Source organism: Pristis pectinata, chromosome 8 (assembly GCF_009764475.1).
Source record: "Pristis pectinata isolate sPriPec2 chromosome 8, sPriPec2.1.pri, whole genome shotgun sequence".
Classification (NCBI taxonomy): Eukaryota; Metazoa; Chordata; class Chondrichthyes; order Rhinopristiformes; family Pristidae; genus Pristis; species Pristis pectinata.
The window spans coordinates 26,323,634-26,341,748 of record NC_067412.1 but is presented as its reverse complement, the minus strand read 5'-3'; the positions used below and the strand labels follow the sequence as shown (position 1 = coordinate 26,341,748).

General features: G+C 42.4%; 1 protein-coding gene across 1 annotated transcript in view; it reads right to left on the bottom strand.

The window, feature by feature from the left end:
* Positions 1 to 16,454, bottom strand: part of ap5z1 (adaptor related protein complex 5 subunit zeta 1) — a 44,248-nt gene extending 27,794 nt beyond the window's left edge. The window contains exons 1-5 of the mRNA XM_052021517.1: positions 16,076 to 16,454; positions 6,372 to 6,509; positions 5,753 to 5,939; positions 5,230 to 5,368; positions 1,162 to 1,271 (exon numbers count right to left, since the gene is read on the bottom strand). Coding sequence (XP_051877477.1) covers positions 1,162 to 1,271; positions 5,230 to 5,368; positions 5,753 to 5,939; positions 6,372 to 6,509; positions 16,076 to 16,116 — 615 coding nt within the window. The 5' untranslated portion in view covers positions 16,117 to 16,454. The remainder of the gene's footprint in view (positions 1 to 1,161; positions 1,272 to 5,229; positions 5,369 to 5,752; positions 5,940 to 6,371; positions 6,510 to 16,075) is intronic.
* Between the last annotated feature and the right edge of the window lie 1,661 nt (positions 16,455 to 18,115).

The following is an 18,115-nucleotide window of genomic DNA, read 5'->3' as shown; positions in this document are numbered from 1 at the left end:
GAGTAGAATCCCTGGCTTGGAGCAAGAAAGCCAACTTAAAGGTCCTGATTATAAATGCAACTAACAGCCAATATATCACCCATGGATTGAACCTGGAACCTTCCTAACTCTGTATGCCTTAGCCACTCACTTGAGAAATTTGCTAAGCCTTCAGGGGAATGACATTTTAAACAGATTTTGGCAGAAGGATTATTAAAGTGAAAAACGAATTAATGCAGGAAGTGATTTCAAGGTTAGATAATGTGTTATAAAATTCAACTACATTATAAAAGTGGGTGTGCAGAGGAGATCCTGTCATTTCTTGAATTGTAGAAAAGTTCCCATCTCATGCAGATATTTTCCCCATCTTTCAAATGGTGGTGGTGGGGAAGGGGGTAAAAGACAGAAAAACAGCAGATCTCAAGACAAACCTCTCTCCTCACCCACCATTTGGCTCCCCCACCAACCTGAAGCCCCCAACTTACCAACAATATCCTAATGCCTCACTAAATTTACAAAGGCAAAATATTTAAGACAGTTCATGCTCACAGCCAAGTAAAATAGAAGAAAGAAGAAAAGAATAACCAACACAACTGCAAATTTGTCTTAAGTGGATGACCAGAAGTAGCCATTACAGAAAATCAGAAGCAATGATTGTCTTGTTAATAAATCTGCTTCACGAGTTATAGAATTTACTACTCTGATCTTTAAAAAGGTGATGAATAACTTAGCAATCCAGCCAGAAAATGCTAATAATCAGCAGGTCGGGTGGCATTTGCGGAAAGAGAAACAATTAACATTTCAAATGAAAGACCCTTCATCAGAGCTGGGAAAGAGAGAAAACAAATTGGTTTTAAATTGCAGAGAGGGTGGGGGAATGCCAGACCAGGACTGCTGTGGAGTTATGCTGTAAATGAAGGACAAAAGTTCTTAAAAGAATATTGTGGGTACGGGTAGTTAGAAAGTGAACAAAGGATATCACCCAAAGAATGCCACAATGTAAATGAAAATCATAAAACTGCAAATGCTGGAAATATGAAATAAAATGAAACCCAAAATGGTAACTGTTTCTTTTTTCACAGTTGCTGCTTGACCTGCATTTTCTGTTTTTATTTCAGATTTCCAGCATCTTCAGTTCTTCACAGCAATAAAGACATTAGCTTAATAGCACCGTTTCATTACCTGCCGTGATCTTGGACTAAAAAAGCCTCCAGAAGAATGGGGAACTCCCTGTACTGTACCCGCATACCGCAGCCAATCAACAAGCTTCTTACTTATAGTATTTATCTGCTCTGTAGAAAAGAAGTAAAACTGCTGATTGTGAACAGAATCTGATATGGTGTCCCTCAATGTCCATGACTTCATTTTTTTTTAAAAAAGGGACCAGACAATACTGGAAAAATACTTCATCTTAATAACTACCATTATCTTTTTATTAATCAAACTCTGTCTGCTTTCACCTTTCCTATATTTGAATATTTAAATATTCCAAGTTGAGCTCAAAGATTGATGGAACCTTACACTGTCAGAGTAATCCTGTTCAAGTCCTGGAGGACTAGACTGTTCCTTCTGAAAAACATGTTTCTTTGCTTAGTTTGGCCATCTGTGGAACTACTTGCAAACATGCAGATAGTCCAAGTTTTATTTCAGAATATATGTTTTTATTCTTCTTTCTAAACCATTGAGAGATGTTTGAGCTAGAGAAAACAAGGCCAAGTACTCCCAAAACAAAGTGCAAAGTTCCACCATTCCATTCCAGTTGGGAGCTTCAAAACCACATTCAGAAAACTCTGCAATTGTGTGAAGTTTACTATTTTGCACGTCATTCATCCATATTTTTTTATTCCAAAATAAACTTTATTCATCATAAAAAAACAAACTATATACAACAATAAAACAGATCAAACCTTTACATTCGTGTACGGATCAATCATTAGTGTTACCTTTTTACTTAAAAAAACCACAGCACCGATGCCACTCGTGTGGCTCCCTGGGGTGCTACCCCAATCCCATATTTACAATATTTAAGGAGCTTCCTCACCTGACCCTGCCCCTTCTCTCTGGTAGCAGAAGAACCTTAAACTGCAGTCCTTCCCCAACAAGCCCTTGCGTTGGCTGCACCCAGCTTCAGACCGCCCCTCAGCACGTACTCCTGCAGCCTGGAATGTGCCTGTCAGCAGCATTCCCCTACGGACATCTCGCAGTGCTGGGAGGCCAACAAGTTTTGGGCAGACCAAAGGCTGTCTTTCACTGAGTTAATGACTTTCCAGCAGCAGTTGACGTCCGTCTGTGTGTGTGTCCCCGGGAATAGCCCGTAGATCAGAGAATCCTCTGTTACGCAGCTGCTGGCAACGAAACGTGACTAGGCCCCTTGCATCTTTCGCCACACCCTCCTCGCTAACCCACAGCCCACAAAGAGGTGGGAGACCGTCTTGTCCCCAGCGCAGTCCTCCCAGGGGCAGAACGTGCTGGGAGTGATGTTTTGACCTTGCAGGAAGGATCTGACTGGGAGGGCCCCTCTCACCGCCAGCCAAGCGAGGCCTTGGTGCTTGTTGGTGAGTTCTGGCGATGAGACATTCTGCCAGATGGTCTGGACAATCTGCTCAGGGAACCACCCCACAGTATCCATCAAGTCCGTCTCCTGCAGTGTCTGCAGGATGTTCCGTGCTGACCAATGCCTGATGGACTTGTAGTCAAAGGTGTTGGTCTGGAAGAACTTTTCCACGAAGGACCGGTAGTGCAGCAACGTCCAGTTGACTGGGATGTTGTGCAGCAATGGGGCCAGGCCCATCCTTCGCAACACTGGGGATAGGTAGAACCTTGGCACGTAGTGACACTTGGTGCCCACATACTTTGGTTCCACGCACAGCCTGATGCAGCCACAGACGAAGGTGGTCATCAGGATGAGGGCGACATTGGGGACACTTTTGCCCCCATTGTCCAGGGACTTGTGCATGGTGACCCATTGGACCCACTCCATCTTGGATCCCCAGATGAACCGGAAGATGGCATGGATGATTCCCAAGCCAGAGGAGCAAGGAACAGGCCAGACCTGTGCCAAGTATAGCAGCTCTAAAAGCACCTCACACCTGATGACCAAGTTCTTCCCAGTTATTGAGAGGGAGCACCATTCCCACAGTCCCAGTTTCTGCTTCACCTTCCCAATCCGCTGCCACCAATTTTTGTTGCACGCCCCGGCCCCGCCAAACCAGATCCCCAGCACCTTCAGGTAGTCAGGCCTGACGGCGAAGGGGATATTTCATTCATCCATATGGTCTGTTACCTTTTAATGCCATTTTTCACCAAAACAATTGCAGACTGCATGCTGTGAACCTGAGCAAGGGATGTCTAAACACATTATAGTTATATTGTTATATTATAGTTACATATTTCATTAGTAAGAGGGATTCAAATCCAGGTCCCAGAAAAGAACAAACTATGGTGACAACAAACAATCTGCTGGAGGAACTCAGCAGATCGAGCAGTATCTGTAGGGGCAAAGGAAATGTCGACGTTTCAGGTCGAAAACCTGCATCAGGACTGAGAGTGGAGAGAGGAACAGCCACTATAAAGAGAGAGGGAATGGTGCGACAAGGGCCAGAAATGATTGGTGGACTGATGGGGAAGGGGTGTTGTAGGTTGACAGGCAGATCAAGCCAGATAGGGGAGGGGGAGGGGTGGAACATAGAACAGTACAGCACAGGAGCAGTCCCTTTGGCCCACAATGTCTGCTCCGAACATGATGCTGAATGAAACTAAATATCTTCTGCCTATACACGATCCATATCCCTCCATTCCCTACATATTCATGTGTCTCACACCTCTAATCCAGGCAGCATCCTGGTAAACCTCTTCTGCACCCTCTCCAAAGCCTCCACATCCTTCCTGTAATGGGTTGACCAGGACTGAACACAATACTCCAAGTGTGGCCTAACCAAAGTTTTATATAACTGCAACATGGCTTCCTTATTCTTGTACTCAGTGCCCCGACCAATGAAGGCAAGCATGCCATACACCCTATCTTCATACCACACATATTTACCACCCTATCTACATGCATGGCCACTCTCAGGGAGATATGGACTTGGATCCCAAGATCCCTCTGTACATCAATGCTGTTAAGGATCTTGCCATTAACTATTTTCCCTTATATTTGACCTCCCAAAATGCAAGACCTCACACTTGCTTGGATTAAACTCCATCTGCCATAGAGTTTAGGTAGGTGCCATCGATGGAGTTAGGAGACATGACAGATGGGGGCAGACAAAAAAAAGGAAGATAGAGCCAGGAAGGGGGGTGGGGAGGGTGAAGGTGGAGAAAGCTGCCGGAGGGTGAAGAAACTACTACTGGAAGAGTCAGTGGGCGAAATGTGTGAGTAGTGGGTGAATGAAACCAGGAGGGGAATAGATTGGGGAGACGGAGCAGGTGTGTATGAAAGGGGACAAAAATGGGGGACTGGAGGAGGGAAATGGACAGTCGACAATTCCAGTCAAAACCCTTCATCTGGGAAGTTCAAAGTTCATACCAATGGGTTGTAGACTACCCAAGCAGAATGCGAGGTGTTGTTCCTCTAGTTTGCGTTGGCCCTCATCAGGGTGAGAGTCTCAAATTTTCCTTCTTCCCCAGCTTACAGGCTCTTGAAAATAACTGTGGCCAAAATAAGGCAATTATGAAGAGGGCACAGCACATGTGGATTGAGTGCCACGTTTGCCAGCTTAGCACAGTGGCCCTCCAATTCAGTGCAACTCCTGAAAGAGCATCTCTTCAACTGAATACTCCCTTGAATAAAATTAAATCACACACATTTGACCTTTTAAGTGACGGCCCTTCTTACTGTTACAATTTATATCATAGTACATTTGAGATTGAATGTATAAAACTCTAAAAGAAATTCAATCTAAAGGGAGCTGCACAGAAAAACCTAGAGACATGCATGAAGAACCATTACATTGCAGCAGTATTTTTCTATTGGGCTTCTAGTACTAACTTAATGTTTGGAGTCCATTATTTCATTACTTTACAAGGCAGATCTTAATGATACTGTTTAAAACAATTAGTCAGTTATAAAGGCTTCCGTTAGTTATAGGTGAAAGAGAGAATTGATTTGGATATTGAACTGTCACTAAAAGGGGCCTTCAATAAAGCATTTACAAAGCAGTGTGTTAATATCTGAGCTTCATTAGGCAAAGGTACAATTAATTCCAGAGTAAAATGTGGTATCATAGTTATACCAGGTACCTGATGACTTACCTTCATTGAGAACTGCAAGATTAAGGACTTTAGATAGAATGGGCATGAGATACCGTGTACCGTGACCTTCAGTTTGCCGAGAATCCAGTAGTTTCAGAATACGATTGCAAAGAGCCTCAAACTCTGCATTTTTACTCCCCTATTAAAGAAATACAATGCCACTGTTAGCTTTACATCTATTGCTCTTTTCTCCTTTCCCCCATTATCACAGGCAACAACGTATTTAAACAATAAAAGATAAGTTGTGGGTAGAATAGTCTAGTGAAGGAGCAGATTGGTACCTTAACTTGTTGAGCAAGTGAGCAGGTTTTAAGTTCAGAATTTTAACCATGTCATTATGGAAGAAACTATTACTGAACTGAAGAACAGCCCCAAGGTAGGGGAAACTTGAGTGGGCATGTCATTGAAGACATACTTGTTACACTTTCTACCATCAACTACACAAAGTAATTGATGTAGTCTGATCCACAGTTTATGAATAAATTATTGCATACAAACAATAAACCAAACATCCACTCTTTACCTGGGCCAGCATTATACTGGATACAAGGTTCATGGTTTTCATATCATTTATTTCTTCACAGGAAAAGGTCAAAGCATAACATGGCAACACCTCTCGCAGAATAGCTGAGCAGAGGACAAGAACTGGCTGTGGAGCCTTCACAAAACACAAGGTGCTGTGGAGTTTCTGCAGGACATCTTTGGAAAGACTGGGCATCAAACAGAAAAATGACAGTCCATTAAAATTTTACTCAGTTACATACCACAGACTAATTACACCACCCCATAACCATTTCCCTCCTGCAAATGCACTCATTGTTGAGACAAGAGACACAAAATGTAACCCTCATATCACTTAGAACTTACACAAATAATGGTAGTCACAAATGGTGCCTTTGCTTGCCTAAAGTTACTAAGAAATGGAATGCACAAATGATAACTGAAAACCCAATAATCAGTTTATTACAGAACAGTACCCCACCACTATCACCTGTTACTTGTTACTATTATTTAAATAAATGTTCATGGACAAAATTCAGGTTGAACTAGCTGTAAGATTTTGCTTTCTCATAAATAAACTCAAGTTTAGCAGTCAGATATTTAGATCCCTTCACACTCTCTCCCTGAACAAAAGTTCTTACGTTCTGCTGTATTTTGTCGTAGATACAATCAGGAACAATTTCTGAAGAGAATCAATGGCTTCGTTATTATATTCCTTGTTCTGCAGGAGAGTGGAGATGCGAGCGCAGAATTTCTGTAGGTCTTCATCCTGTACCTCCCTGAGAGGCAGCAAATCACAGATATTAAAAGAGACAAAACAGGTGTATAGCCAAATGATGAAACAGGCTTAACAGATCGCTTTTTGCTGGAGATAAAGTATTATTGAACTTTTTATTGGAAGATCCTTATTAATGTTGCTGAAAGTACAAAATAATAGTTCTGTGCTCTACATCACCTTTTCTATGATAGTTCTTTGTACACAATAAACTGGTCAATGCCTCAGACTCCACCCTTCAACTGACAAAATTCTTCTCTATTAATATCAGGCATTGGAGAGAATAACTATATGTGCTGTAATAAAAGGGGAACCAGTGGACATTCTACACTTGGATTTCCAGAGGGCATTTGGTGAGGTGCCAAAATTGAACGTTTTTGCAAATTTTTTGCGGATTTCTAGCATCTGTAGCTTTTTGTTTTTCAATTTCCTTTTTTTTTAAAAAACACAATTATTGGGATGCAGGCATTGTTGGCAAAGCCAGCATTTAACACCCATCTCTAATTGCTCCAGAGAAGGTAGTGGTGAGTGACAACTCCAAAAAACTCCTGCAGCAATGTCCTGCATCTCCCTCTGTTTCATGCATAACACAACTACTGGAATATTCATTGACTTTAGTTTTACCAGGGCTCCTTGGTGCAGCATTTCATAGAATCATAGAACAGTACAGCACAATACAGGCCCTTCAGCCCAAAATGTTGTGCCGACTTTTAAACCTCGCCTAAGACTATCTAACCCCTTCCTCCCACATATCCCTCTATTTTAAATTCCTCCATATAGTTATCTAGCAATCTCTTGAATTTGACCAATGTACCTGCCTCCACCACCGCCCAAGGCAGCGCATTCCATGCACCAACCACTCTCTGGGTAAAAAAACCTTCCTCTGATATCTCCCTTGAACTTCCCACCCATTACTTTAAAGCCATGCCCTCTTGTATTGAGCATTGGTGCCCTGGGAAAGAGGCGCTGGCTGTCCACTCTATCTATTGCTCTTAATATTTTGTATACCTCTATCGTGTCTCCTCTCATCCTCCTTTTCTCTAAAGAGTAAAGCCCTAGCTCCCTTAGTCCCTCCTCATAATGCATACTCTCTAAACCAGACAGCATCCTGGTAAATCTCCTCTGTACCTTTTCCAATGCTTCCACATCGTTCTTATAATGAGGCAACCAGAACTAAACACAGTACTTTAAGTGTGGTCTAACCAGAGTTTTGTAGAGCTGCATCATTACCTCACGGCTCTTAAACTTGATCCCATGACTTATGAATGCTAACATCCCATAAGCTTTCTACTTATGAATGCTAACATCTCATTTAATCAAACAATAACTCAACAGCAATCAGACATCATTACTGAGGACTCTGAGCTTTTTCCACTGCTCCACCTCTGGTGGTGGGACAAGACAAATCTGGGGATAGCTTATTATCTGTAATGTACAACTTTGTGAGTATGACTACATCAACTAGTTGCTTGACTATTCTTTGTTAAACTCTCCTAATCCAGACAATATTTGTAAGGGGGACTTTGCAAGGTCAAATGGCTGGGAGTAACTTTGCCACGCCTAAATTTGGTGCACAGAATGTTGTCTGTTGAATGTTATTCCTCTCCTGTATTAACATAGCAGTAGATGTAATGTATATGGATTTCAGCAAGGCGTTTGATAAGGTAACCCATGCAAGGCTTAATGAGAAAGTAAGGAGGCATGGGATCCAAGGGGACATTGCAGTGTGGATCCAGAACTGGCTGTCCCACAGAAGGCAAAGAGTGGTTGTTGAAGGGTCGTATTCTGCGTGGAGGTCGGTGACCAGTGATGTACCTCAGGGATCTGTACTGGGACCCTTGCTCTTTGCGATTTTTATAAACGACCTGGATGAGGAAGTGAAGGGGTGGGTTAGTAAGTCTGCGGATGACACAAAGGTTGGGGGTGTTGTGGATAGTTTGGAGGGCTGTCAGAGGTTACAGAGGGACATAGATAGGATGCAAAGTTGGGCTGAGAAGTGGCAGATGCAGTTCAACCCAGATAAGTGTGAAGTGGTTCATTTTGGTAGGTCAAATATGATGGCAGAATATAGTATTAATGGTAGGACTCTTGGCAGTGTGGAGGATCAGAGGGATCTTGCGGTCTGAGTCCATAGGACACTCAAAACGGCTGCGCAGGTTGACATCTGTGGTTAAGAAGGCATATGGTGTATTGTCCTTCATCAATCAGGGAATTGAATTTAGGAGCTGAGAGGTATTGTTGCAGCTATATAAGTCCCTGGTCAGACCCCACTTGGAGTACTGTGCTCAGTTCTGGTCACCTCACTACAGGAAGGATGTGGAAGCCATAGAAAGGGTGCAGAGGAGATTTACAAGGATGCCGCCTGGGATGCGGAGCATGCCTTATGAAAGCAGGTTGAGGGAACTCGGCCTTTTCTCCTTGGAGCGACGGAGGATGAGGGGGGACCTGATAGAGGTAGACAAGATGATGAGCGGTATTGATTGGGTAGATAGTCAGAGGCTTTTCCCCAGGGCTGAAATGGTGGCCACTAGAGGACATAGGTTTAAGGTGCTGGGGAGTAGGTATAGAGGAGATGTCAGGGGTAAGTTTTTTTTACTCAGAGAGTGGTGAGTGCGTGGAATGGGCTGCCAGAAACGGTGGTGGAGGCGGATACGATAGGGTCATTTAAGAGACTGTTGGATAGGTACATGGAGCTGAGAAAAATAGAGGGCTATGGGTAAGCCTAGTAATTTCTAGGGTAGGGACATGTTCGGCACAGCTTTGTGGGCCGAAGGGCCTAAACTGTGCTGTAGTTTTTCTATGTTCTATAGCAATTATAATACAAGCAAGTGGCTTGCTAGGTCACTTCAGTGGGCAGTTAAGTGTAGCCACATTCCTGGAATCACATGAAGGTGGGACAGGGTGAAGGTGGCAGGGTTCCTTCCCTGAAAGATATTTGTGATCTTGATGGATTTTTACGACAATTCAGTCACCATTACAATGGCCAATTTTTACTTTAAGTTTTAGAGCATTTAACAGAATTTAAATTCCACAGCCACTATGGTGGTATTTGCTTGAAATTAGACTGGATATCTAGGCTACCAGTCAAGTAACTTAACCACTGTAGGATCAGAGAGGCTGACATCCACTGCAACCTAGTAGGTTCAATGCAGCCTCAGTTAATGTTGTGGCCCACAGTTTGTGAACTCAATGATATATGCACTGATGTATATGTCACTCCTTCAAACACACTTCAGTCCCCTACCAAAAATTCCTAGTAAACAGACTTATACACTTGAATTTATGGTATCTGTTTTGATTGTATGTGTATATCATGTAAATAAAGATTGGCAACTTTATGAATTTTTAAACACCTCCGCACTTCACCCACCACCCCATCAAAAAAAAAATCTGCTTCACGGTTTCTACTTAAAAATAGCTGTGATTTTATGGTTGTAACTGGTATAAATGAAAGATTTTTTGGGGAAAAAACCTTTCAAGCAGTCTATGTTGGACTCTCATCCCAGACAACAACTTGCTATCTAATTACTGACTGACAGTTACATTTGGACTTCTCCTGGGGAATCTGCTGTGGATAAGGAAGAAATATTGCTCAATCTCATTAATTAGAGCACTAAAATGGGAATAAATTTCTTTCAGACCATAATTTTTAAGTTAAATCCATCAGTGGGATTGTAAATCATCTAGGGTCTAATTCAGTGCCCTGTTCACTTTGAACTGCTGCCTTATATGCAAATACAGAGCTGGAGGAGATCTCTTTGTTTTTCCTGATCACCCTGGTCTTCATTCATAGGCTGAAACTACATTACTATGCTTCAAAATTATCAGCATTTTTCCAAATGTATGACTGATAAAACACAATTACATTCTTCCATTAGTTCTCCCTATTTTGCCTGGAGATGCTGACTCTTAATAAGTATGTTTGCTCAGCTTTCAATGCTTCCCAAGTGCTCATTCTTCATGCAATGTGAACATTAGCAGCCTATTCACCTATAGAGAGTGGTGTAACTAAGCCTCATCCAACACTTAATGCCAGATTTCAAATCAGAATTACAGAAATACGATGGTATTTTCAAGTTCTCTTTCATGTGATTCTGAAATTCACTTTTAAGCACAAATTCCATTTAAATACATATTAACATTTTGATTTTTGTAACAGGATTCCTGGCCACAGCCATTTGATTGAGACACTGGTTAGTTCTCAGATAGAAAGTACAATGGAAAAAGACCACAAGTTCGTAGAGGAAGGAGAGAAGAAAAAGAGAATTTGGGGATAAGGGTGTTTTGTTGTGGGTGGGGTGGGGTAAGTGTCATTGTCAGAGGGGACTAAAGAAACTCGAAGTTAAGATATCTTTATTAGTCACACGTACATCGAAACACACAGTGAAATGCATCTTTTTGCATAGAGTATTCTGGGGGCAGCCCACAAGTGTCGCCACGCTTTCAGCGTCAACGTAGCATGCCCACAACTTCCTAAACTGTACATCTTTGAAGGGTGGGAGGAAACCAGAGCACCTGGAGGAAACCCACGCAGACACAGGGAGAACGTACAAACTCCTTACAGACAGCAGCCGGAATTGAACCCGGGTCGCTGGCGCTGTAAAGCGTTACGCTAACCACTACACTACCGTGCCTGTTGCAGAGAGAAAGGGATGTTGATGTGTGTGATTGGGGGTGGAGATGGGGAGAACATCACTGAATGTGGAGAACATCAGGGGGTGTATGGGCGTGGGGCTCAGATTGAGGTAGAGGAATGGTCCAGTTGCTTGCAAGGGTAACAGGTTTCCTAGAGGGCAGAGTATCCCATGGTCATGGACACTCTCCTATTCTTCCTGGCCAAAAAGGAATGTTGCAAAGGCATTTATCAATTCCTCACAGCAGTCTTGCATCATATAGTACAGAAACGGACTCTTTGACCCAGTGCGCCATGCCGACTTACACATCAAGCACCACTTACACTAATTCCATTTTTATTCTCCCCACATTCCCATCAACTCACCTACACACCAGGGGAATTTAAAGCAACCAACTAACCTACTAACGCCCCCCCCCCCCCCATAATCTTTGGGATGTGGGAGGAAACTGGTGCACTGGGAGAAAACACATGCAATCACAGGGCAAACTCCACACAGATAACACCCAAGTCAGGATCGAACCCAAGTTGCTGGAGTTCTGAGGCAGCAGCTCTACTAGCTATGCAACTCTGCATCCACGGTCCAAGGCTCCCTTTAGCTGCTTGTTTTTCTGAGATCTGGGAAAGTTTGACTGGTTAAGTTAAAGCATGAACAGGAACAAATGTCTGGGAAATGCAGCTTCAGTTAAACATTTTAATAAGGGAGGTCCTCCAGGGACTGGACTCATCATCTAGCCCCAACTCAGAGTTAAAACAATGAGCGGGTTCAAAAGTAAAACAAAAAATGCTGGAAATATTCAGCAAGTCAGGCCGCATCTGTGGGAAGAGAAACAGAGCTAATATTTCAGGTCAAAGACCCCTCTTCAGAACTGGGAAGGAGACAAAAGAAGTTTCTAATGCTGCAGGGAGGCTGGGGGAGGGAATGTCTCTGACAGGGTAAAACAGGTGCAACATACAGGATGAGGTATAAACAAGGTAATCTGGTCAATAAATGAATGGGAGAGCAGGAGACACATCCAGCAATTCAGGCTGGACCTGTCCTCCACTCCCCAAGGAAAAAAAAGCAAGCTGAGCCAATATTAAAGATGGCCAATTGATAAAGACTGAAAAATCGTTACCTGAAGTTGTAGAATTCAATATTAAGTTGAGAAGGATGCAACGTGCCCAGATGGAAGATGAGGTGCTATTCCTCAAGCTTGCATTAGGCCTCATCGTAACATTACAGAAGGTCACAGATTAACAGGTCAGAGTGAGAATCAGAATTTTAAATTTTTTAAATAAATTTTTAAAAATTTTATTTACAGCGTGGTAACAGGCCCTTCCGGCCCAACGAGTCCGCGCTGCTCATTTTAAACCCAAATTAACCTACCCGTACGTCTTTTGGAATGTGGGAGGAAACTGGAGCACCCGGAGGAAACCCACGCAGACAAGAGAACATACAAACTCCTTACAGACAGCGACGGAAATCGAACCACAATCGCTGGCGCTGTAATAGCTCACCTCTGTGATTAAACACAGGTGCTCTGCAAAACAGTCACCCAATCTGCATTTAGTTTCTCCAGTGTAGAGGAGACTACATTCTGAACACTGAATGCAGTACACTAGATTGGAGGAAGTTCAAGTGAATCACTGCTTCATCTGGTAAGTGGGTCCCTGGATAGTGGGAAGGGAAGAGGTGAAAGGACAAGTATTGCATTGCCTGTGGTTGCAAGGAAAAGTGCTGGGGGGTTATTGGTTGACAGGAACATTAGAATGGACCAGGGAACCACAAAAGGAATGATCCCTGTGAAATGCTGAAAGGAGAAGAGGGGGGGGGAGATGCATCTGGTGGTGGAATCTCCAGAAATTGCAGAGAACGATCTGTTCCATGCAGGGTGTAGTGGGGTGAAAGGCAAGGTCGGCAGCCAGTGGGCTGGGATTCTGTACATTTTTAATCCTGAACTGATTCAAATTCCCTCATTTTTGTGGTTTAAAATACCACCAACTCAATCCTTTGAGTCTGGAAATGCCTGGATCAATTCTGCCTTCCTTTGTTAAAAATGACCCTCTGCATTAATTAATACCAATATTGAAAGATTTAGCCAAAAATTAACTTCTCTTTGAAGACAAGTGAATCACAAATTACAATCTTGATCACATTAACATTATGAAATAAATAGCATCCATCTCAGACAATACGTTTGTTTTGAATTTATATAGACTTTGAAGGACTTCCATCTCATCTGTATCACAGTTGTGAATTCTGGATTATTAAGATTTAAGGACAACAAATTGATAATTAAAGAGTCATACAGCAGGGAAACAGGCCCTTGGTCCAATGTTGACCAAGATGCCCCATTCAAGCTAGTCCCATTTGCCTGTGTTTAGCCCATAACATTCTAAATCTTTCCAATCCATGTACCTGTCCAACTGTCTTTTAAAAATGGTTGTACCTGCCTCGACCACTTCCTCTGGCAGCTCATTCCACATATATACATACCACCTTATGTTTTAAGAAAAGTTATCCCTCAAGTTCCTACTTGGATGGCACATGAATGAGAGGAAAATGGAGGGATATGGGCATTCTGTAGGTAGGATGGATTAGCTATGTCGGCACAACATTGTGGGCTGAAGGGCCTGTTCTGTGCTGTACTGTTCTATGTTCTATGTAAATCTTTCCCCTCTCACCTTAAACCTATGCCCTCTAGTTCTTGATTCCCCAACAACTGGGGGAGAAGGCTGAGTGCATTCACCTATCTATGCCCCTCATGATTTTATACACCTCTAGAAGATAATCTCTCAGTCTCCTATGCTCCAAGGAGACTCCTAGCCTGTCCAACCTCTCCCTATAACTCAGTCCCTCAAATCCTGGCAACATCCTTGTAAATCTTTTCTGCACTCTTTCTAGTTTAATAACATCTTTCCTATAGCAGGGCAACCAAAACTGAACACAATACTCCAAGTGCAGCCTCACGAGCATCCTGCACAACTGCACCATGACCTCCCAATCCTTATACTCAATGCCCTGACTTATGAAGGCAAATGTGCCAAAAGCCTCCTTCCCCATCCTGTCTACCTGTGACTCCACTTTCAAGGAAGCATGTACTTGTACTCCAAGGTCCCTCTGTTCTACAACACTCCCCACAGCCCTGCTGCTCACTGTGGAAGTCCTACCTAGATCTGACTTTCCAAAGTGCAAAACACCTCATGTTTATCTGGATTAAACTCCATTTGCCATTCCTTGGCCTACTTATTCAGCTGATCCAAGATCCCCCAATAATTTTTGATAACCTTCTTCATAGTCCACTATACCACCTTATTGAGTGTCATCTACAATCTTACTAACTATGCCTTATACATTCTTATCCAAATCTTTGATTTCGATGACAAACAACAATGGGCCCAGCACTGACCCCTGACGCACACCACTAGTCATGAGCCTCCAGTCTGAGAAGCAACCTTCCACCATCACCCTCTGCTTTCTATCAAGCCAATTGTGTATGCAATTAGCCAGCTCTCCCTGGATTCCATGCGATATAACCTTCCAGAACAGCCTATCGTGTGAAACCTTATCAAAGGCTTTACTGAAGTCCATATAAACCACGTCTACCACCCTGCCCTCATTGAATTTTTTGGTCACATTGTCAAAAAAACTCAATCAAGTTCATAAGACATGATCTTCCATGCACAAAGCCATGCCGACTACCCCTAATCAATCCCTGTATTTCCAGATGCATGTATATCTTATTCCTTAGAATCCTCTCCAGTAACTTACCTACCACAGATGTTAAGACTTACTGATCTATAGTTCCCAGGTTTTTCTTTGCTGCCCTTCTTAAATAAAGGCACAACATTCACTACCCTCCAGTCTACCGACATCTCACCCTTGGCTAGCGATGATGCAAATATTTTAGCCAGGGCTTCCACAATTTATCCTCTAGCCTCCCACAGTGTTATTGGATTAGTTTCTACAAGAATTCACTTTTTCCCCTTTTTCATCCAGTGTTCCAAATTATTTTCAGACTGAAAGGTCACTTTCCTTCTTTTAATACTTTGCAGCCATAGCAATGCCCTTTTAGGCCTTTGTAGATAACAGACAGAAAAAACATAAATAGTACTAACTTGTAGCATGTCACATTGAGTCCCAGAGATGAAAGGAAATCACACCACATTACAACAGTGTACAAGCACATACTGCTTCAGTGAATTTGGTTTGTTTAAATAGTTTAACAAGAAACAATCCATTTACTTCAAAAGGACTAGCACCTCCATTAAAATAGTGAACAAAGAACTTTAACATGAACATTTTCCTAACTCCCACGTGAGCACACACAATTAACAATTTGTTAATCTATATGCTTAACTTCTAAATAAACCAGCCACATCTACTCCTCCCTCACACAAAAAAAATCATCCATACCATCAACATTCCTTCAGTGACAGAAGTCAAAATACAATTTATTTCCTTCAGTATCAATTCTGCTCTATGACACAATGAAGGGAAATTTTCTGGTAACGATTGTAAATTGATGCCTTAATTATCATGGAAAAAATTATCATGGAAGCAGGAGTTGCATAAACAAGTACTTTCTACTTGCTTGTCATGAAAAGAATCGATAAACAAAGTTGTTTTGGACGTAGCAGTTATTTAAATGCTATGTTCTCTGCTCGCTCTTTTGAACATGTTCCCCAACTTGCATCCTTGTAAAAGAAACTCAGATCTGGTGTTTATGAAGAGGCCATATTTATATTCCTTTACTTTGAAACAAATCTGTGTGAAACCTCTGAAAACGGACCTTCCTGGTGACCAAAGTGGTTCCGCATTTCTTACTTTAATGCATTTCGTTGACTGCAAAGGTCGGGAAAGGTGCTACAGAAATGCAAATACTTGCATTTCCAGACTGCAGCGCAGTGTGCACCGTCGACGCTGAGCAACGCCCGACACCTTGGCCCTTTACCTGGCCTGTTTGAGCAGATTCTCCGCCGAGGCACCAAACATTGCAGCCCCGAAACTTCAGCTGTCTCCCCCAAATCCGGAGGGACGAGAGAAGCCGCGCACTACAATCATTGCTTCTCCCCCACTTTCTTCCTTATCCGGCTGGAAGGCACTTCGTCTCGCGAATAGTTCCGGCCCAAACAGCCCGACCGTGGTGCAGACGAGCTCCAAGGAAGTTTAGCGTTTGCATTCAGAGCAACAGGAATTCTGGCGTGAAACCGTAATTAATGATTCCAAACTGTAGCTCAGTGCAAGATGAGCCATCACCCGAATGATCAGGCATTGATTTGACCTGTATCATGCATATTGGCTGTCAGGAAAGAAATAGAAACACTTCTTTAATTAATTTGGTTTTAAACTTCTATCAGTTTAAGTGTATTTTGTAAACTTCCAACCTAATTTCGCACGGGGAAGATAGCAATTGTGTAATACTAACTACATTTATTCAGCGTTCTCATTTTCCTCGAGGGCTTTTGAGTCAATTTTGTGGTGGGGAATGTTGATAAGCCATTTGGGTTCTAATGATTACCAGAACATCATTAAAACCCAACTGGCTCATGAATGTCTGCTGGTTCTTATTACTGCTACCCCATACCAGTCAGACCTACACGTAACAACGTTCACCACCATACAGTTGACTCAAAAGATCTCAGGGAAAATGAGGACAGGGAATGAATAGTCAGTATAACTCAAATCCCATGAGCAAATTTTAAAACAAAAGGGATCAATTTCTATATTCTAAAGGCACATTGCTACTACAAATTTTGTGTTTCAGTTTCATAAAAATACCAAAGTTGTAATTCAAACTTCATGCTGAGTCCCAAAGTAACTTGAAATGAGGTGGAGCTGAAGATTCTCAAATAAAATACAGAAAATGCTGGAAATACTTAGCAGGTCAGACAACTTTTGTGTAGAAGGAAACAGCTGATGTTTCATGTTGATGACCTTTCATTAGAACTTTTCCAAAATTAGGATTAAAAGAAGTTTTAAGTTGCAGAAGATTCCCTGAAAATTCTCTCTCAATTTCGTTCATGTTTCTAGATTCTGGATTGTTGCAAAGAACTTTAAAATGATATAACAGGTGCAGTGTAATGCATTTGACAAAAAAGGATACTTGGGTAATCAGGTATGCACTGTTAATCTGGGGGGGGGGCGCAATTGTCTGAGATTTTGAAGGTAGAATGACTATGGTAAACAAAATGGTAAAATTCCCAGGGAAATTCAGAAAATCATCTCCACTCCATGTTGGCTACAAGATTGCATGCAAAGTGTGATTTTAACCAATGGGTTCACAATAGACCCAATCTCAATGTCGAATAGTGTCACACAAAGCTGCCAATACTCCAACACATTCCTTAATCTTTCTGACCTGCAATATATCAGGTCACCTCCAACAAGCTTCACCCTGTTGTAGATCTAATTTACAGGGCAAATGGGAAACATCCAACCTGCATTATTTTCACTTCAGAACCAAGATCACTGCAACCTCCAGTCATCAAGCAGCACCACACAAACCGTATGTTATTTTTCATACGTGAAGCTCCAAAACATTGTTGATTCATCACTGCAGCATATGAGAGAGAAAGCCTCACACTAAGTACCTGCAAAGATTCTCTACCAATCTGTCCCCTACTCAATACAGTCCCCTGACAGTAAATATCCACAATGAGACTGTTGAAAATGCGGATCACTTTCCATTTTTGAGAGTCACCTCACGATGAAGGCAGACATCAATGACAGAATCTATCATCTTCTTATTAGGTAGTCCCACATAATAGAGATGATTTTCTTCCATTAGTTTTTGTGGATTCTGAGATGGTCAGTGAGACCAAAATGGGAACTGCAGACTCATCCACAGAGGGGCCAGGAAATAACTGGTGGGGCAACTGGTTGGGTAGTTTGTGAAGTGGAGCACTCCTACTGCCATTTATGTAGGGTCACGATGCACAGTCTCTAGCTTCTCAATACCATCCCGAGAATTCCTCCACTTCAAGCAGTCATG